Raw genomic sequence first — 22,093 nt, forward strand, 5'->3', positions numbered from 1 at the left:
GAGAGAGATGGAGACACAGAGAGGTAAAGAGAGATGGAGATGGAGACGCAGAAAGGTGAAGAGAGGGAGAGAGAGATGGAGACACAGAGAGGTAAAGAGAGATGGAGACACAGAGAGGTAAAGAGAGATGGAGATGGAGACACAGAAAGGTGAAGAGAGATGGAGATGGAGACGCAGAAAGGTGAAGAGAGATGGAGACACAGAGAGGTAAAGAGAGATGGAGATGGAGACGCAGAGAGGTAAAGAGAGGGAGAGAGAGATGGAGACACAGAGAGGTAAAGAGAGATGGAGATGGAGACGCAGAGAGGTAAAGAGAGATGGAGACACAGAGAGGTAAAGAGAGATGGAGATGGAGACGCAGAGAGGTAAAGAGAGATGGAGATGGAGACGCAGAAAGGTGAAGAGAGGGAGAGAGAGATGGAGACACAGAGAGGTAAAGAGAGATGGAGATGGAGACGCAGAGAGGTAAAGAGAGATGGAGATGGAGACACAGAGAGGTAAAGAGAGATGGAGATGGAGACACAGAGAGGTAAAGAGAGATGGAGATGGAGACACAGAGAGGTAAAGAGAGATGGAGACACAGAGAGGTAAAGAGAGATGGAGATGGAGACGCAGAAAGGTGAAGAGAGGGAGAGAGAGATGGAGACACAGAGAGGTAAAGAGAGATGGAGATGGAGACGCAGAAAGGTGAAGAGAGATGGAGATGGAGACGCAGAGAGGTGAAGAGAGATGGAGATGGAGACGCAGAAAGGTAAAGAGAGATGGAGACACAGAGAGGTAAAGAGAGATGGAGATGGAGACGCAGAAAGGTGAAGAGAGGGAGAGAGAGATGGAGACACAGAGAGGTAAAGAGAGATGGAGATGGAGACGCAGAAAGGTGAAGAGAGGGAGAGAGAGATGGAGACACAGAGAGGTAAAGAGAGATGGAGATGGAGACGCAGAAAGGTGAAGAGAGATGGAGATGGAGACGCAGAGAGGTGAAGAGAGATGGAGATGGAGACGCAGAAAGGTAAAGAGAGATGGAGATGGAGACACAGAGAGGTAAAGAGAGGGAGAGAGAGATGGAGACACAGAGAGGTAAAGAGAGATGGAGATGGAGACGCAGAAAGGTGAAGAGAGGGAGAGAGAGATGGAGACACAGAGAGGTAAAGAGAGATGGAGATGGAGACGCAGAAAGGTGAAGAGAGGGAGAGAGAGATGGAGACACAGAGAGGTAAAGAGAGATGGAGATGGAGACGCAGAAAGGTGAAGAGAGATGGAGATGGAGACACAGAGAGGTGAAGAGAGATGGAGACACAGAGAGGTAAAGAGAGATGGAGATGGAGACGCAGAAAGGTGAAGAGAGATGGAGATGGAGACACAGAAAGGTGAAGAGAGATGGAGATGGAGACACAGAGAGGTAAAGAGAGATGGAGATGGAGACGCAGAGAGGTAAAGAGAGATGGAGATGGAGACGCAGAAAGGTGAAGAGAGATGGAGATGGAGACGCAGAGAGGTAAAGAGAGATGGAGACACAGAGAGGTAAAGAGAGGGAGAGAGAGATGGAGACACAGAGAGGTAAAGAGAGGGAGAGAGAGATGGAGACACAGAGAGGTAAAGAGAGATGGAGATGGAGACGCAGAAAGGTGAAGAGAGGGAGAGAGAGATGGAGATGGAGACACAGAGAGGTAAAGAGAGATGGAGATGGAGACGCAGAGAGGTGAAGAGAGATGGAGATGGAGACGCAGAAAGGTGAAGAGAGATGGAGACACAGAGAGGTAAAGAGAGATGGAGATGGAGACACAGAGAGGTGAAGAGAGATGGAGACACAGAGAGGTAAAGAGAGGGAGAGAGAGATGGAGACACAGAGAGGTAAAGAGAGATGGAGATGGAGACGCAGAAAGGTGAAGAGAGGGAGAGAGAGATGGAGACGCAGAGAGGTAAAGAGAGATGGAGATGGAGACACAGAGAGGTAAAGAGAGATGGAGATGGAGACACAGAGAGGTAAAGAGAGATGGAGACACAGAGAGGTGAAGAGAGATGGAGATGGAGACACAGAAAGGTGAAGAGAGATGGAGATGGAGACGCAGAAAGGTGAAGAGAGGGAGAGAGAGATGGAGACACAGAGAGGTAAAGAGAGATGGAGATGGAGACGCAGAGAGGTAAAGAGAGATGGAGATGGAAACGCAGAGAGGTGAAGAGAGATGGAGACACAGAGAGGTGAAGAGAGATGGAGACACAGAGAGGTGAAGAGAGATGGAGACACAGAGAGGTAAAGAGAGGGAGAGAGAGATGGAGACACAGAGAGGTAAAGAGAGATGGAGATGGAGACGCAGAGAGGTAAAGAGAGATGGAGACACAGAGAGGTAAAGAGAGGGAGAGAGAGATGGAGACACAGAAAGGTGAAGAGAGATGGAGATGGAGACGCAGAGAGGTGAAGAGAGATGGAGATGGAGACGCAGAGAGGTAAAGAGAGATGGAGATGGAGACACAGAGAGGTGAAGAGAGATGGAGACACAGAGAGGTGAAGAGAGGGAGAGAGAGATGGAGACACAGAGAGGTGAAGAGAGATGGAGATGGAGACACAGAAAGGTGAAGAGAGATGGAGATGGAGACGCAGAGAGGTAAAGAGAGATGGAGATGGAGACACAGAAAGGTGAAGAGAGATGGAGATGGAGACGCAGAGAGGTAAAGAGAGATGGAGATGGAGACGCAGAGAGGTGAAGAGAGATGGAGATGGAGACGCAGAAAGGTGAAGAGAGGGAGAGAGAGATGGAGACACAGAGAGGTAAAGAGAGATGGAGATGGAGACACAGAGAGGTGAAGAGAGGGAGAGAGAGATGGAGACACAGAGAGGTAAAGAGAGATGGAGATGGAGACGCAGAGAGGTGAAGAGAGATGGAGACACAGAAAGGTGAAGAGAGATGGAGATGGAGACGCAGAAAGGTGAAGAGAGGGAGAGAGAGATGGAGACACAGAGAGGTAAAGAGAGATGGAGATGGAGACGCAGAAAGGTGAAGAGAGATGGAGATGGAGACGCAGAGAGGTGAAGAGAGATGGAGATGGAGACGCAGAGAGGTGAAGAGAGATGGAGACACAGAGAGGTAAAGAGAGATGGAGATGGAGACGCAGAAAGGTGAAGAGAGATGGAGACACAGAGAGGTAAAGAGAGATGGAGATGGAGACGCAGAGAGGTGAAGAGAGATGGAGATGGAGACGCAGAGAGGTGAAGAGAGATGGAGATGGAGACGCAGAAAGGTGAAGAGAGGGAGAGAGAGATGGAGACACAGAGAGGTAAAGAGAGATGGAGATGGAGACGCAGAAAGGTGAAGAGAGGGAGAGAGAGATGGAGACACAGAGAGGTAAAGAGAGATGGAGATGGAGACGCAGAAAGGTGAAGAGAGATGGAGATGGAGACGCAGAGAGGTGAAAAGAGATGGAGATGGAGACGCAGAAAGGTGAAGAGAGATGGAGACACAGAGAGGTAAAGAGAGGGAGAGAGAGATGGAGACACAGAGAGGTAAAGAGAGATGGAGATGGAGACGCAGAGAGGTGAAGAGAGATGGAGACACAGAAAGGTGAAGAGAGATGGAGATGGAGACGCAGAAAGGTGAAGAGAGGGAGAGAGAGATGGAGACACAGAGAGGTAAAGAGAGATGGAGATGGAGACGCAGAAAGGTGAAGAGAGATGGAGATGGAGACGCAGAGAGGTGAAGAGAGATGGAGATGGAGACGCAGAGAGGTGAAGAGAGATGGAGACACAGAGAGGTAAAGAGAGATGGAGATGGAGACGCAGAAAGGTGAAGAGAGGGAGAGAGAGATGGAGACACAGAGAGGTGAAGAGAGATGGAGATGGAGACGCAGAAAGGTAAAGAGAGATGGAGATGGAGACGCAGAGAGGTGAAGAGAGATGGAGATGGAGACGCAGAAAGGTGAAGAGAGGGAGAGAGAGATGGAGACACAGAGAGGTAAAGAGAGATGGAGATGGAGACGCAGAAAGGTGAAGAGAGGGAGAGAGAGATGGAGACACAGAGAGGTAAAGAGAGATGGAGATGGAGACACAGAGAGGTAAAGAGAGATGGAGATGGAGACGCAGAAAGGTGAAGAGAGATGGAGATGGAGACGCAGAGAGGTGAAGAGAGATGGAGATGGAGACGCAGAAAGGTGAAGAGAGATGGAGACACAGAGAGGTAAAGAGAGGGAGAGAGAGATGGAGACACAGAGAGGTAAAGAGAGATGGAGATGGAGACGCAGAAAGGTGAAGAGAGATGGAGACACAGAGAGGTAAAGAGAGGGAGAGAGAGATGGAGACACAGAGAGGTAAAGAGAGATGGAGATGGAGACGCAGAAAGGTGAAGAGAGATGGAGATGGAGACACAGAGAGGTGAAGAGAGATGGAGATGGAGACGCAGAGAGGTGAAGAGAGGGAGAGAGAGATGGAGACGCAGAGAGGTAAAGAGAGATGGAGATGGAGACGCAGAAAGGTGAAGAGAGATGGAGATGGAGACGCAGAGAGGTGAAGAGAGGGAGAGAGAGATGGAGACGCAGAGAGGTAAAGAGAGATGGAGATGGAGACGCAGAAAGGTGAAGAGAGATGGAGATGGAGACGCAGAGAGGTGAAGAGAGATGGAGATGGAGACGCAGAGAGGTGAAGAGAGATGGAGATGGAGACGCAGAAAGGTGAAGAGAGATGGAGACACAGAGAGGTAAAGAGAGGGAGAGAGAGATGGAGACACAGAGAGGTGAAGAGAGATGGAGACACAGAGAGGTAAAGAGAGGGAGAGAGAGATGGAGACACAGAGAGGTAAAGAGAGATGGAGATGGAGACGCAGAGAGGTGAAGAGAGATGGAGACACAGAGAGGTAAAGAGAGGGAGAGAGAGATGGAGACACAGAGAGGTAAAGAGAGATGGAGATGGAGACACAGAGAGGTAAAGAGAGGGAGAGAGAGATGGAGACACAGAGAGGTAAAGAGAGATGGAGATGGAGACGCAGAAAGGTGAAGAGAGATGGAGATGGAGACACAGAGAGGTGAAGAGAGATGGAGATGGAGACACAGAGAGGTAAAGAGAGGGAGAGAGAGATGGAGACACAGAGAGGTAAAGAGAGGGAGAGAGAGATGGAGACACAGAGAGGTGAAGAGAGATGGAGATGGAGACACAGAGAGGTGAAGAGAGATGGAGACACAGAGAGGTAAAGAGAGATGGAGATGGAGACGCAGAAAGGTGAAGAGAGATGGAGATGGAGACACAGAGAGGTAAAGAGAGGGAGAGAGAGATGGAGACACAGAGAGGTAAAGAGAGATGGAGATGGAGACGCAGAGAGGTAAAGAGAGATGGAGATGGAGACGCAGAAAGGTGAAGAGAGATGGAGATGGAGACGCAGAAAGGTGAAGAGAGGGAGAGAGAGATGGAGACACAGAGAGGTAAAGAGAGATGGAGATGGAGACGCAGAAAGGTGAAGAGAGATGGAGACACAGAGAGGTAAAGAGAGATGGAGATGGAGACGCAGAAAGGTGAAGAGAGATGGAGACACAGAGAGGTAAAGAGAGATGGAGATGGAGACGCAGAAAGGTGAAGAGAGATGGAGATGGAGACACAGAGAGGTAAAGAGAGATGGAGATGGAGACGCAGAAAGGTGAAGAGAGATGGAGACACAGAGAGGTAAAGAGAGATGGAGATGGAGACGCAGAGAGGTAAAGAGAGATGGAGATGGAGACGCAGAAAGGTGAAGAGAGATGGAGATGGAGACACAGAGAGGTAAAGAGAGATGGAGATGGAGACGCAGAAAGGTGAAGAGAGATGGAGATGGAGACGCAGAGAGGTGAAGAGAGATGGAGATGGAGACGCAGAAAGGTGAAGAGAGATGGAGACACAGAGAGGTGAAGAGAGGGAGAGAGAGATGGAGACACAGAGAGGTAAAGAGAGATGGAGATGGAGACACAGAGAGGTAAAGAGAGATGGAGATGGAGACGCAGAAAGGTGAAGAGAGATGGAGATGGAGACGCAGAGAGGTGAAGAGAGATGGAGATGGAGACGCAGAAAGGTGAAGAGAGATGGAGACACAGAGAGGTAAAGAGAGGGAGAGAGAGATGGAGACACAGAGAGGTAAAGAGAGATGGAGATGGAGACGCAGAAAGGTGAAGAGAGATGGAGATGGAGACGCAGAGAGGTGAAGAGAGATGGAGATGGAGACGCAGAAAGGTGAAGAGAGGGAGAGAGAGATGGAGACGCAGAGAGGTAAAGAGAGATGGAGATGGAGACGCAGAAAGGTGAAGAGAGATGGAGATGGAGACGCAGAGAGGTGAAGAGAGATGGAGATGGAGACGCAGAGAGGTGAAGAGAGATGGAGATGGAGACGCAGAAAGGTGAAGAGAGATGGAGACACAGAGAGGTAAAGAGAGGGAGAGAGAGATGGAGACACAGAGAGGTAAAGAGAGATGGAGATGGAGACGCAGAAAGGTAAAGAGAGATGGAGATGGAGACGCAGAAAGGTGAAGAGAGATGGAGATGGAGACACAGAGAGGTGAAGAGAGATGGAGATGGAGACACAGAGAGGTAAAGAGAGATGGAGATGGAGACACAGAGAGGTAAAGAGAGGGAGAGAGAGATGGAGACACAGAGAGGTAAAGAGAGATGGAGATGGAGACGCAGAAAGGTGAAGAGAGATGGAGATGGAGACACAGAGAGGTAAAGAGAGGGAGAGAGAGATGGAGACACAGAGAGGTAAAGAGAGATGGAGATGGAGACGCAGAGAGGTAAAGAGAGATGGAGATGGAGACGCAGAAAGGTGAAGAGAGATGGAGATGGAGACGCAGAAAGGTGAAGAGAGGGAGAGAGAGATGGAGACACAGAGAGGTAAAGAGAGATGGAGATGGAGACACAGAGAGGTGAAGAGAGATGGAGACACAGAGAGGTAAAGAGAGATGGAGATGGAGACGCAGAAAGGTGAAGAGAGATGGAGACACAGAGAGGTAAAGAGAGATGGAGATGGAGACGCAGAAAGGTGAAGAGAGGGAGAGAGAGATGGAGACACAGAGAGGTAAAGAGAGATGGAGATGGAGACGCAGAGAGGTAAAGAGAGATGGAGACACAGAGAGGTAAAGAGAGGGAGAGAGAGATGGAGACACAGAGAGGTAAAGAGAGATGGAGATGGAGACACAGAGAGGTAAAGAGAGATGGAGATGGAGACGCAGAGAGGTGAAGAGAGATGGAGATGGAGACGCAGAGAGGTGAAGAGAGGGAGAGAGAGATGGAGACACAGAGAGGTAAAGAGAGATGGAGATGGAGACGCAGAGAGGTGAAGAGAGATGGAGACACAGAGAGGTAAAGAGAGGGAGAGAGAGATGGAGACACAGAGAGGTAAAGAGAGATGGAGATGGAGACGCAGAAAGGTGAAGAGAGGGAGAGAGAGATGGAGACACAGAGAGGTAAAGAGAGATGGAGATGGAGACGCAGAGAGGTAAAGAGAGATGGAGACACAGAGAGGTAAAGAGAGGGAGAGAGAGATGGAGACACAGAGAGGTAAAGAGAGATGGAGATGGAGACGCAGAAAGGTGAAGAGAGATGGAGACACAGAGAGGTAAAGAGAGATGGAGATGGAGACGCAGAGAGGTGAAGAGAGATGGAGATGGAGACACAGAGAGGTAAAGAGAGGGAGAGAGAGATGGAGACACAGAGAGGTAAAGAGAGATGGAGATGGAGACGCAGAAAGGTGAAGAGAGATGGAGACACAGAGAGGTAAAGAGAGATGGAGATGGAGACGCAGAGAGGTGAAGAGAGATGGAGACACAGAGAGGTAAAGAGAGGGAGAGAGAGATGGAGACACAGAGAGGTAAAGAGAGATGGAGATGGAGACACAGAGAGGTAAAGAGAGATGGAGACACAGAGAGGTAAAGAGAGGGAGAGAGAGATGGAGACACAGAGAGGTAAAGAGAGATGGAGATGGAGACGCAGAAAGGTGAAGAGAGATGGAGATGGAGACACAGAGAGGTAAAGAGAGGGAGAGAGAGATGGAGACACAGAGAGGTAAAGAGAGATGGAGATGGAGACGCAGAGAGGTGAAAAGAGATGGAGATGGAGACGCAGAAAGGTGAAGAGAGATGGAGACACAGAGAGGTAAAGAGAGGGAGAGAGAGATGGAGACACAGAGAGGTAAAGAGAGATGGAGATGGAGACGCAGAGAGGTGAAGAGAGATGGAGACACAGAAAGGTGAAGAGAGATGGAGATGGAGACGCAGAAAGGTGAAGAGAGGGAGAGAGAGATGGAGACACAGAGAGGTAAAGAGAGATGGAGATGGAGACGCAGAAAGGTGAAGAGAGATGGAGATGGAGACGCAGAGAGGTGAAGAGAGATGGAGATGGAGACGCAGAAAGGTGAAGAGAGATGGAGATGGAGACGCAGAGAGGTGAAGAGAGATGGAGATGGAGACGCAGAGAGGTGAAGAGAGATGGAGACACAGAGAGGTAAAGAGAGATGGAGATGGAGACGCAGAAAGGTGAAGAGAGATGGAGATGGAGACGCAGAAAGGTAAAGAGAGATGGAGATGGAGACGCAGAGAGGTGAAGAGAGATGGAGATGGAGACGCAGAAAGGTGAAGAGAGGGAGAGAGAGATGGAGACACAGAGAGGTAAAGAGAGATGGAGATGGAGACGCAGAAAGGTGAAGAGAGGGAGAGAGAGATGGAGACACAGAGAGGTAAAGAGAGATGGAGATGGAGACACAGAGAGGTAAAGAGAGATGGAGATGGAGACGCAGAAAGGTGAAGAGAGATGGAGATGGAGACGCAGAGAGGTGAAGAGAGATGGAGATGGAGACGCAGAAAGGTGAAGAGAGATGGAGACACAGAGAGGTAAAGAGAGGGAGAGAGAGATGGAGACACAGAGAGGTAAAGAGAGATGGAGATGGAGACGCAGAAAGGTGAAGAGAGATGGAGATGGAGACACAGAGAGGTAAAGAGAGATGGAGACACAGAGAGGTAAAGAGAGATGGAGATGGAGACGCAGAAAGGTGAAGAGAGATGGAGATGGAGACGCAGAAAGGTGAAGAGAGGGAGAGAGAGATGGAGACGCAGAGAGGTAAAGAGAGATGGAGATGGAGACGCAGAAAGGTGAAGAGAGATGGAGATGGAGACGCAGAGAGGTGAAGAGAGATGGAGATGGAGACGCAGAGAGGTGAAGAGAGATGGAGATGGAGACGCAGAAAGGTGAAGAGAGATGGAGACACAGAGAGGTAAAGAGAGGGAGAGAGAGATGGAGACACAGAGAGGTGAAGAGAGATGGAGACACAGAGAGGTAAAGAGAGGGAGAGAGAGATGGAGACACAGAGAGGTGAAGAGAGATGGAGACACAGAGAGGTAAAGAGAGGGAGAGAGAGATGGAGACACAGAGAGGTAAAGAGAGATGGAGATGGAGACGCAGAGAGGTGAAGAGAGATGGAGACACAGAGAGGTAAAGAGAGGGAGAGAGAGATGGAGACACAGAGAGGTAAAGAGAGATGGAGATGGAGACACAGAGAGGTAAAGAGAGGGAGAGAGAGATGGAGACACAGAGAGGTAAAGAGAGATGGAGATGGAGACGCAGAAAGGTGAAGAGAGATGGAGATGGAGACACAGAGAGGTGAAGAGAGATGGAGATGGAGACACAGAGAGGTGAAGAGAGATGGAGATGGAGACACAGAGAGGTGAAGAGAGATGGAGATGGAGACACAGAGAGGTAAAGAGAGGGAGAGAGAGATGGAGACACAGAGAGGTAAAGAGAGATGGAGATGGAGACACAGAGAGGTGAAGAGAGATGGAGACACAGAGAGGTAAAGAGAGATGGAGATGGAGACGCAGAAAGGTGAAGAGAGATGGAGATGGAGACACAGAGAGGTAAAGAGAGGGAGAGAGAGATGGAGACACAGAGAGGTAAAGAGAGATGGAGATGGAGACGCAGAGAGGTAAAGAGAGATGGAGATGGAGACGCAGAAAGGTGAAGAGAGATGGAGATGGAGACGCAGAAAGGTGAAGAGAGGGAGAGAGAGATGGAGACACAGAGAGGTAAAGAGAGATGGAGATGGAGACGCAGAAAGGTGAAGAGAGATGGAGACACAGAGAGGTAAAGAGAGATGGAGATGGAGACGCAGAAAGGTGAAGAGAGATGGAGACACAGAGAGGTAAAGAGAGATGGAGATGGAGACGCAGAAAGGTGAAGAGAGATGGAGATGGAGACACAGAGAGGTAAAGAGAGATGGAGATGGAGACGCAGAAAGGTGAAGAGAGATGGAGACACAGAGAGGTAAAGAGAGATGGAGATGGAGACACAGAGAGGTAAAGAGAGATGGAGATGGAGACGCAGAAAGGTGAAGAGAGATGGAGATGGAGACGCAGAGAGGTGAAGAGAGATGGAGATGGAGACACAGAGAGGTAAAGAGAGATGGAGATGGAGACGCAGAAAGGTGAAGAGAGATGGAGATGGAGACGCAGAGAGGTGAAGAGAGATGGAGATGGAGACGCAGAAAGGTGAAGAGAGATGGAGACACAGAGAGGTGAAGAGAGGGAGAGAGAGATGGAGACACAGAGAGGTAAAGAGAGATGGAGATGGAGACACAGAGAGGTAAAGAGAGATGGAGATGGAGACGCAGAAAGGTGAAGAGAGATGGAGATGGAGACGCAGAGAGGTGAAGAGAGATGGAGATGGAGACGCAGAAAGGTGAAGAGAGATGGAGACACAGAGAGGTAAAGAGAGGGAGAGAGAGATGGAGACACAGAGAGGTAAAGAGAGATGGAGATGGAGACGCAGAAAGGTGAAGAGAGATGGAGATGGAGACGCAGAGAGGTGAAGAGAGATGGAGATGGAGACGCAGAAAGGTGAAGAGAGGGAGAGAGAGATGGAGACGCAGAGAGGTAAAGAGAGATGGAGATGGAGACGCAGAAAGGTGAAGAGAGATGGAGATGGAGACGCAGAGAGGTGAAGAGAGATGGAGATGGAGACGCAGAGAGGTGAAGAGAGATGGAGATGGAGACGCAGAAAGGTGAAGAGAGATGGAGACACAGAGAGGTAAAGAGAGGGAGAGAGAGATGGAGACACAGAGAGGTGAAGAGAGATGGAGACACAGAGAGGTAAAGAGAGGGAGAGAGAGATGGAGACACAGAGAGGTAAAGAGAGGGAGAGAGAGATGGAGACACAGAGAGGTAAAGAGAGATGGAGATGGAGACACAGAGAGGTAAAGAGAGGGAGAGAGAGATGGAGACACAGAGAGGTAAAGAGAGATGGAGATGGAGACACAGAGAGGTAAAGAGAGGGAGAGAGAGATGGAGACACAGAGGGCCCTATCTTGCCGATCAGAAACGCAAGTAGGACGGCGCCAAGCGCAAGTAGCTGTGTGGGCGGCTCTATGGCGCAGTTGCTATTTTAACGGCGGAAAAAACACACTTGCGTCCAGCGCAAGTGTCAAAAGGGTTGGTCCAAAGGAGGTTACTCAGCCATAGGTGTGGTTTGGGCGTAATATGCAATAAACCAATCGGAGCGTCATTTCACATTCCCTTTAAGAGCGAGAAGCGCATAGTCCATAGCGGCTTGTTATTTTGATGGCGGAATTACCTGGTGGAAGACCGGAGAAGTTCACAGCCGAGGAGACCGACGTGAGATTTACACTATTTTTTTGGCAAGCCATATATAATTACAAGGAAAATAAAGTATTTACCACTTGAGGAAATCATTGTGATATCCATATCCAAGATATTTTGAAAATAGGCATACATCTAGCGTAGCCTACACATTGACCCAAATGATTCAGGTTAATTGAAGCTGCGTGACATTTGAGTTATTGTATGGCTTTGTAAAAAGCCGGGAGATAGATATATATGGGGATGCGAGAAACCCTCCAAAAGTAAGCAAAGTCAAGCAAGCATGTCAAGATATTGCCGTGATTGTTTCTGCAACGGGGCACCCGAAAACGTTGCCGAAAACGCTATAATGACGTCCGGAGACGTGGGACATCCAAGCTGGAAGGTAACACACGTTCTCGTGCCTTCACGGGAGGTGGATCTGCCTCGACCCAGGATCTGACGGCAGCAGAGGACATCGCCACGTCTACCCTCACGCCTGAGAGCGTGCAGGGATTTGGGGGCATGGAAATCGGCACCCAAGCCAGTGCACCAGCTGACCAAACCCAAGGTACATAAATAAAGTCCACATACACAGAGATGAGTTTACAAGATTTATAATAATACTGGCATTAAATAAATGCAACAAAGCCATACAATAAATCAAATGTCACGCAGCTTCAATTAACCTGAATCATTTGGGTCAATTGTGTACGCTAGATGTATGCCTAGTTTTTAAATGTCTTGGATACGGATATCACAATGATTTCCTCATGTGGTAAATACTTTATTTTCCTTGTAATTATATATGGCTTGCCAAACAATTGGTGTAAATCTCTCGTGAAGACGACAGAAGTAAAGTGTAGCCTACAGGTCCTATACTGTGCGGGCAAGCACATGCGCCCTTAAAATAGCGTTCTGAATACGCGTTACAGACTTTAGACATTGCGCCTCACATTAGACCAGCTTTTTTTTGGTCAATGGCGCACGGCGCACGGCGTTGTTTTGAAAACTGCAAAATACCACTTGCGCCAGAGAAACGCCTTCTCTGTTCCGCCCCCGCCCATGTCGACGCAAGTTCATTTCGAAGCGGACCTCTGGAGGGAAAATCGCGCTGTGCGCCGGGTGCAAGATAGGAATGATACTTGCGTCGGTGACAATGTCACTTGCGCTGGGTGCAAGATAGGGCCCAGAGAGGTAAAGAGAGATGGAGATGGAGACGCAGAAAGGTGAAGAGAGATGGAGATGGAGACGCAGAGAGGTAAAGAGAGATGGAGATGGAGACGCAGAAAGGTGAAGAGAGATGGAGATGGAGACGCAGAGAGGTAAAGAGAGATGGAGATGGAGACACAGAGAGGTAAAGAGAGATGGAGATGGAGACGCAGAGAGGTAAAGAGAGATGGAGATGGAGACGCAGAGAGGTAAAGAGAGATGGAGATGGAGACGCAGAAAGGTGAAGAGAGATGGAGACACAGAGAGGTAAAGAGAGATGGAGATGGAGACGCAGAAAGGTGAAGAGAGATGGAGACACAGAGAGGTAAAGAGAGATGGAGATGGAGACGCAGAAAGGTGAAGAGAGATGGAGACACAGAGGTAAAGAAAGCGAGGGAGAGAGAGATGGAGACACAGAGAGGTGAAGAGAGATGAAGAGACGGGTAATGAAGCTGAGGAAGGCAACTAGAATGCGTTTCGTGAACGAACTGCGAGAGTGTGCTTGCTCTGTTGCGGCCATGACCGAGAGAACAAGTGCCTTGGAATTGGGGCAGGTGTCAGCTCTCCAGCTCTCCCTGCTGGATGAGCATGCACAAATGAGTATGCACAAATGAGTATGCATGAGTGAGTATGCATGAGTGAGTATGCATGAGTGAGTAAACATGAGTGAGTATGCACGAGTGAGTATGCATGAGTGAGTATGCATGAGTGAGTATGCATGAGTGAGTATGCATGAGTGAGTAAACATGAGTGAGTATGCACGAGTGAGTAAACATGAGTGAGTATGCATGAGTGAGTATGCATGAGTGAGTAAACATGAGTGAGTACGCATGAGTGAGTACGCATGAGTGAGTAAACATGAGTGAGTAAACATGAGTGAGTATGCGTGAGTAAGTATGCATGAGTGAGTATGCACGAGTGAGTATGCATGAGTGAGTATGCACAAGTGAGTAAACATGAGTGAGTATGCATGAGTGAGTAGAGCCCTGGTATGGAAGGTGTCTCTTAATATTCCTAGCTATACAGTTGAATGGAGAGGGACAGAGAGAGAAGAGGAACCGTGCGCAGGTGTCAGTGAGAGTTGTCAGTGAATCACAGGTGCAAGCCAGTTTAATGAGCCTATTATGATGTCATAATGCCTCAAAGTTCTGCCATGCAAGTCTATGGAGAAAAAAGGTGATGGAAAAAGAGGAATAAAAAAGGAGTGGCAAGGAGTACCGCCACGAAAAGTCATAGCAGCTTGCACCGGATCGGGCCGGACGTTTTGGTGTTTGAACGGCGTCTCTATCTCAATCGGGCGAGGAGTAGTTAGCTGCAAGAAAAACTACTAGAATAAAAAAAATAGTAAAAAACGAAGAACAATAGTGTGCTTCCCTTCGGGCAAGCACACTAATTACGCTGAGAGACGGGCAGATGGGCAAAGGAGGAAGTGTGGCTTGACAGGCAGACAGGATTGTGGGGTGACGAGAAGGGAAGAGGGGAAGTGGAGGAGGAGGCAGAGGGCAGGTGGGAAAGATACGGGAGAGAGGTGGTCAAGCCCAGCAGGGTGCCCCATGCCGCCCACGCCCGCGGCCAGGAGCTGAGCCCCGACTCACTCATAGGAGTTGATTCATTAAGGAACACTTGTGCACAGCAGTAAGGGAGCAATCCCAAAGGAGAGAGAGATGCAGAGCGGGAGAGGGAGAGAGTAGAAATAGAGAGAGTGAGTGGGAAGGCTGGCAGGGGATTTCCTCCATACAACTTAATTAAGCTCCTCTCCTCCACCCCCTCTTCCAAAACGTTACTGTAGCAAATTGAAAAAGAAAAAGAAGGAAAGAAAAAGGGACTATAAATAAATCAACTCAACCAGCAGGCAATTTCCATCAGCGCTCCTATCAAGCATACATTACCACTTTTTTTTTTTTTTTTAATACTCCTTTTGTCGCTCCAGTGTATTCATTTTCATTTTACTGACAACCAGGCAGAGATATACTGGCAAAGCAGGGAAATGATGATGAATTACAGATTCCACCAATCACAACAACACCACCACCACAAAGCAGGCTGACAATAATCATGGGGGCTATTAAGATCAGCATGGAGAGAGAGAGAGAGAAAGCAAGAGATAGAAAGAGAGAGAGAGCAAGAGAGAGAGAGAGAGAGAAAGAGAGAGAAAGAGAGAGCAAGAGAGAAGAGAGATAAAGTGAGAGAGCGGTTCTCGTGAGTCTGCAGGGCGCCATAGATTCGGCTGGAGCAAAATGGCATTGTTAATAATAAGCGGTGGTGGCAAAAGTTAAGCACACAGCGTGAAAGTTTGTGGAGGACCGAAGCTCGTTAGACTAACTGCAGATGGCATAAACTAAGCGGAATGTTTCTGGGTCTGTGGAGAGACATTTCTGGGCCTGTGGAGAAAAGTCTCTGGCGTGTTTGAGTGTGTGTGTCATGTATGTGTGTGTGTGTATATGTTTGTGTGTGTGTGTGTGTGTGTGTGTGTGTGTGTGTGTGTGTGTGTGTGTGTGTGTGTGTGTGTGTGTGTGTATGTGTATGTGTATGTGTGTATGTGTTTGTGTGTGTATGCTCAAGGGCAAGTCAGAGCTGAGCTTTGCTGATGATAGGTCAACTCTGTGTGTGTGTGTGTTAGTGTTTGTGCTAGTGTGTGTTAGTGTGTGTTTGTGCTAGTGTGTGTTAGTGTGTGTGTGTGTGTGTGTGTGTGTGTGTGTGTGTGTGTGTGTGTGTGTGTGTGTGTGTGTGTGTCTGGGGAGAGAAAGATCCCTTGGATTCAAGTGCTTTCAGACTTAAACGACTGCGCTGTCTCAAAATGGCAACCACGACAATACGCAGTTACTAAAATAACCCTCCGATGACGTCCCTCTCGATGAGAAGAGGGAGTTTGCGAGAGAAAAAAATAACCCTAATCGGGGACTGAGTGTTGCCAAACACGAACAGGCCCTTTCAGACTATATTTTCTTTATTAAATTGAAGCAAAATCTCTTTGTTTGGCTCAAAGATGTCATCTGAGCAAATTGAATACAGTGCAGATCAGTCGAAAATACGTGTGCGTGTGTGCGTGTGCGTGTGCGTGTGCGTGTGCGTGTGCGTGTGCGTGTATGTGTGTGTGAATGGGTGTGTGTGAATGGGTGTGTGTGAATGGGTGTGTGTGGGTGTGTGTTTGTGAGCCAGCTGCATGTGACTGCTAGGGACCTTCATGCAGCTAAGGGACTGCCATAGGTGTCTTGTTAGAATTTCTCGGTTTTTTTTCAGCAGGAGGGGTCTAAATACAGTGCCACTTGAAAGTATGTGGACCCCTTGAGCACTTAAGAGTTTTCTGTTGTTTTACCATGATTTTTCATTTTTTTCATCAGCAATTTTCCATTGATGAAATGTCAGGTTTATGTTTATCATTTGAATGTACTTGTTTAGAGGGAATTGTTTGAGTAGCCGAAAAACGACATGAAACATGGAATTAGTGTATTTTCAAAAGTAAGTGAACCCCCAGCTGCATTGGTAAAGTCAAGCAGGTAACAGATTTGGTGAAACATATTTGGGTGCTTAATTAGTCAATTAAGCAAACCAATCAACTGAGACATCCTTAGGAAAAGGGTTGGGCAACACAGATTAAAAGAGAAAGGAAACCAACCAAACTACTGTAGTGCCAAGGTGTACCAACACAGATCAACCATGCTGAGAGGAAACGAGATATCCGAGAACATCAGGAAGAAGGTACTGACAGCCCATCAGTCTTGGGAAAGCTATAAGACCATCTCCAAAAGATTCCAGCTCCATCCATCCATCCAAGACAAATAATTTAGAAATTGAGGGCATTCAACATGACCGCATCTCTGCCTAGAAGTGGACACCCATCAAGACCAACACCAAGAACCACCAGAAGAAGAATAAATCAGGTAAAAGTCAGTTTTTGAAAAGAGTTTCGACCTCTCTGGCAGCATCTGGGGTAAATGAACATGGGTCTACAATCAGACGGAAATTGAATAGACATGACATTCATGATCGGGTTGCTAGAAAGAAGCCTCTGCTCTCAAGAAAGAACAAAACTGCCCGTTTCAACTTTGCCAGAGAGCACTTGGATAAACCAAAGGCCTTCTGGAAGTCCCTTCTTTGGACAGATGAGTCCGAGAGATTATTTGGTCACGATCAAAACCAACAATTTCCGTCTGATTGTAGACCCATGTACATTTACCCCAGATGCTGCCAGAGAGGTCCGATACTCTTTAGAGGTGATGTGTGGGTCAGTACCTTCTTCCTGATGTTCTCGGATATCTCGTTTCCTCTCGGCATTGTTCTGTGTGGGTACACTTTGGCACTACAGTAGTTTGGTTGGTTTCCTCTCTCTTTTAATCTGTGTTGCCCAAACCTTTCCCTAAGGATGTCTCAGTTGATCGGTTTGCTTAATTGACTAATTAAGCACCCAAATATGTTTCACCGAATCTGTTATCCGCTTGACTTTACCAATGCAGCTGGGGGTTCACTTACTTTTGAAAATACACTAATTCCATGTTTCATGTAGTTTTTTGGCTACTCAAACAATTCCCTCCAAACAAGTACATTCAAATGATAAACATAAACCTGACATTTCATCTATGGAAAATTGGTGATGAAGAAAAAGAAAAATCATGGTAAAACAACAGAAAACTCTTAAGTGCTCAAGGGGTTCACATACTTTCAAATGGCACTGTATGTGTGTGCGCGAGGGAAGGGACGTACAAGTGGAACAGGGTTTTTTTTTTGGGGGGGGGGGACTTTCTGAGCCGCTTGATAAAGCTCTGCATGAATGAATGATGAGGAATGAGCTTGGAGCAGGGGAAGAAGGTGGAGGACGGGGGGGGGGGGGGGGTTGTAGGAGTGTGGTGAGCTGCGCAGGAGCGGCACACAGCTCAGTGGAGCCACCGCTGTGAGCTCCAGCCCGTCTGGAGGAGAACACACAGATTACTTATCACGCCGCAGCGCTTCAAACCACACCCACACACACACACACACACACACGCACACGCACACGCACACGCACACGCACACGCACACACACAAATCCATTCATAGGAACATTTACACACAGTATGGGGACCGGAGTAAAGAACAACGACCTTCATCAGGACATATTAACCCCATAGAATGGCCCACTAGCCATTGGTAAAGGCTTGGGGTTGTCCTGGACTGTATGTGAACAATCTGTATCTGTCTGGAAGGCTGTTGCTGAGACTGACCACAGACTGCTCATTCACACACAAATCACACCTCATGCCTGTGATTCATGCCTGTGATTCAGCATTCAGTGTGGTATCCGACGCCTATTTATGTGAGAGAACTAGGGAAAACATTCCTACTCTGACTCAAAACAAAAAAAGAGATGTTGTTATGATCAGAGAAAACGTTATGTGTTAAAACTCTCCTCTTCCTGTTTGATGGCATCCAAAACCTAATTAGCAGTGATGTGCCAAACGCTGTCTAGATCAAAACGCTGCACCATGCGGCATCAGGGAGAGAAAGGGTGAGTTAACGAACCGCAACCAGTGAGGAGGGAGTCCCTGAGCTGCCTCTCCATCAGCTCCAGTTGAAATTTAAAAAACGAAAATCACAGTTCATGGGGCCAATCAGCATTTCCTCTGGCTAGAATACTCAATGAATCATTCTGCATTAGATGTGATGCATACATGCTAAAGAGACGTGTGATGTTTAAAATAGCCGGCACCAATAAATTGCATGGATAGTTTGTGGTGAATTGCAACACAACATGTTGCCCTTTTAGTTGTGGCCAATAAACTTTTAACTAACACAACGTTACAGTGTTCCATACACTCTGAAGGGCAACTTGAAGGGTTATTGGCATCTGTACATCCGTGCGATTGATCAATACATTGACCTATGCTCTCATTCAACAGGAGAGGTTATTATCTACAAAAGCCCTGATTGGCTGGACCTGCTTGATGTAAGTGATGATTTTTAATGGCAAAATTGCTGTGCGAATCACCATACTGGTGGCAGTACTCCGTACACAAGCGTAACAGTATATGAGTTGACATTAACACAAAGCATGACTAAACAATTAAATATTACGCCTTGCGTCTTAGGATGTTAAATATGTCAATATATGTTATACAGTTTAAGCTTACATGAAATATCATCTCATTCATAGCACTCTCTTCTACTTCCGGAGCAAACATTCTACCCACGGCCAATCTGAGCATAAAACATTGTGGATCCTTCGTGGTGTGTGTGTGTGTGTGTGTGTGTGTGTGTCTATAATAAATATATATATATATATATATAGAGAGAGAGAGAGAGAGAGAGAGAGAGAGAGAGAGAGAGAGAGAGAAAAAGAGATAGATAAACAGATAGACTGACAGACAGACCTGCATGTATTTTTTATAATATTTGATTAAAAGTTGAAGTGTATGAACCCTTGTTGCCACTGTCGCCTACACCAGCCTAGTGTTACAAAGTCAACACCGGAACAGGTCTTATTTATTTATAACTTGTGTTATGACATTGTTATTAAACTAGGGTTCAGAAATGTGTTCATAATTACCAAAAGAGTAATACTGCAAGCGTGAATCAGACTATTCCCCCACACCATGTCACTAGTGACCTCTACAAACCTTTTTCTGTGGGAACCCCTGAACCCACAAATAGATATACACAAACACACACACACACATAATCTTTGTTGCAAGCAGACAGTCATTTTCTTTCGCTCACAAAAACTCATTATCATGCATACAACCACTCACTCAATCTCTCTTTCTCTCTCTCTCGCACACACTCATCATTCAAACACACAGACAAATTTTCTCTCACTTACGAAAACTCCTTCACATGCATACTTCCACTCATTCAATTACATCCACAAACACACACTCACAGAGAGTCAACACACGACAGTGGAAACCAACCAAATCAGGCCGTTCCACACTAGTTGCATAGCTGGAGAGACTAAGGGCTTGGGATAAGGGAATTAAAAATGTCTGAGGGTGCTATTTAAGAAAACATGGAGGCACCCTACTACTTGCTGCGCCGAGAGACGCAAAATTTTACGGCCACCTCTCTCTGTTTTCACAATGTTTTGGGGAAGATCACAATAACACAAAAAAATGATATCCCCAAAGGTTTACCACTGATCCTGCAGGATCAATGAACCAAACACAATTCTAGGGGAAACTGCAACTCTCTGCTATCCCACGTGCGGAGCGGGAGCAGTTTAGTCTGATAACAGGCCACCGAGATGGCTTTGCCGGAGTCTCTGCTTTCAAATCACGATTGCTATTTTATAATAACCCACACAGAACACATCCTTACTGAGCCGACCACATTAGCACAAGGATGACTCATTCCCACCAATCCCGTTGAGGCAAGACAAATAAAAAAGTGCAGAAGGGATAACGAGAGTTCAGAAATCTAAGAAGTATGAGGGATAGAAAGGATAGAGATGAAGGAAAGGTAAGGGGGGGGGAGAGTGCTGTTTTGGGGAGTGCTGAAAATGTCGGCCGTCAATGTCGTCAATAATGGTCCTGTGACAGACAGTGAGTCACCCACCTGCGTTTTCCCCAGGAGTGTGTAGGCCAGCTGGACTTTGGTGTAGTGCGAGATGTCAAAGTGCTTGCAGGTCTTAGACAAGGCCACATCCAGCTGCTCCTGTGGAGGGGATTAGAGGTGTCAGAAGAGGAGGGGAAGTTCAGGGGGGGGGGGGCTTCACGGACGGATTTGTAAGTGACTAATTAGCCGCCATCGCCACACGTCAGGCCTGGCTGGCTACATGGCTTAGCAACTCTCGACTGCAGGGCAGAGGTGGCCTGCTGCTGTCAAGGTTAAAGCGTGCAACAGCTTTAATGGTTCCTGCCTTCAGCTATTTATTCTAGAACTTACGTTAAGACTTTGAACCGGTCTCCTATATCTTGTCATTAAAATGTTTATATTATCTTACTGTACCTTAACCCAGATTGTCAATACTACATATACTGATGACCGTATGCATAGAGGTCTAGAACTAATCATTTTATTTTACTTTCACAATTTTAAATAAGCGCTGTTGTCAGGCTATGGCTTTATGATAATCACATAATGGATCTTCACAGGTAAAAAAGACATGGTGTGAGGTAGAGATGGACAGAGATGGACAGAGAGAGAGAGAGATGTAGAGAGAAAGAAGAGAAAGGTGATAAATAAACATGATGTGGTGAGCCAGCTCTCAAGAGGCTCCACAGGACACTGGCCAGCCCTGGCATCCCATCTGTCAGGCGCTGGGCAGAGGCCTGCATGCCACTGCTCTATCTCTGGCTGACAGGAAAAACAAGCTACACAGGGGGTGGCTCTAAGTGAAGTGTTTGGGTTCTCAGTAAGAAGTCAGTCACAATTGATGACATTACTGTTACATCATTATTAACACCCTGATTACAGTGGGATAAAATTGTTTGTGTCACTAATGATGATGAGTGTCTAGTTATGAGGGAAAAGTGTGCGTGTGCGTGTGCGTGTGGGTGTGTGCGTGTGCGTGTGCGTGTGCGTGTGCGTGTGCGTGTGCGTGTGCGTGTGCGTGTGCGTGTGCGTGTGCGTGTGCGTGTGCGTGTGCGTGTGCGTGTGCGTGTGCGTGTGCGTGTGCGTGTGAGTGTGAGTGTGAGTGTGAGTGTGAGTGTGAGTGTGAGTGTGAGTGTGAGTGTGAGTGTGAGTGTGAGTGTGCGTGTGCGTGTGCGTGTGCGTGTGCGTGTGCGTGTGCGTGTGCGTGTGCGTGTGCGTGTGAGTGTGAGTGTGAGTGTGAGTGTGAGTGTGAGTGTGAGTGTGAGTGTGAGTGTGCGTGTGCGTGTGCGTGTGCGTGTGCGCGTGCGCGTGCGCGTGCGCGTGCATGTCAGGGTATAGGCAACATACCTCTATTTGCTCCAACGTGTCCTGAAGTTTTGAATTCAACTCACTGCAGAAATAACAACAAAAGACATTGTTAGTCTCATGCTCATGCTGAAGGCATCCACAAAGTTCCTTTAAGGTACAGAAAAATCCTGAGCAGCCAGTTTTCCTTTTAACTATGGGAGGAACACAAACACACACACATACACACACACACTTGCATCCAGCTTGTTTCACAAAGAACCAGGACAGCAGCTATTGTGTTTCTGTGCACAAAGCCACCCAGCTATTTGCTCCACTCCATTAAGCCCATGGACACATAGCCGTTCTCCGCCAAATAATATGCCCACATGCAGCACAGGGCAAGCAACAGTTTCTCTACACAGCCTATGGCGAGAGACATTCCCCATCTGAGGGCAAGTGCACAGACCTGGCACACAGCTTATATTCATCATTATGACAGGTCTCCATCTATGTGTTCAGTGATTCC

At 47.6% G+C, this 22,093-nt stretch overlaps 1 protein-coding gene across 3 annotated transcripts in view; it reads right to left on the minus strand.

Annotated features, from left to right (window-relative positions):
- The window catches only part of vps50 (VPS50 subunit of EARP/GARPII complex), a 145,607-nt gene that overhangs the window by 87,848 nt on the left and 35,666 nt on the right, over positions 1-22,093 (minus strand). For all 3 annotated transcript variants that reach the window (XR_013968627.1, XM_080837448.1, XM_080837447.1), the window contains exons 10-11: positions 21,628-21,670; positions 20,302-20,400 (exon numbers count right to left, since the gene is read on the minus strand). Coding sequence is in view for 2 of the 3 variants with exons in the window: in XM_080837448.1 (XP_080693574.1) it covers positions 20,302-20,400; positions 21,628-21,670 (142 nt within the window). In the remaining variant the exon portion in view is untranslated. The remainder of the gene's footprint in view (positions 1-20,301; positions 20,401-21,627; positions 21,671-22,093) is intronic.

Source organism: Sprattus sprattus, assembly GCF_963457725.1.
Source record: "Sprattus sprattus genome assembly, chromosome: 4".
Lineage (NCBI taxonomy): Eukaryota > Metazoa > Chordata > Actinopteri > Clupeiformes > Clupeidae > Sprattus > Sprattus sprattus.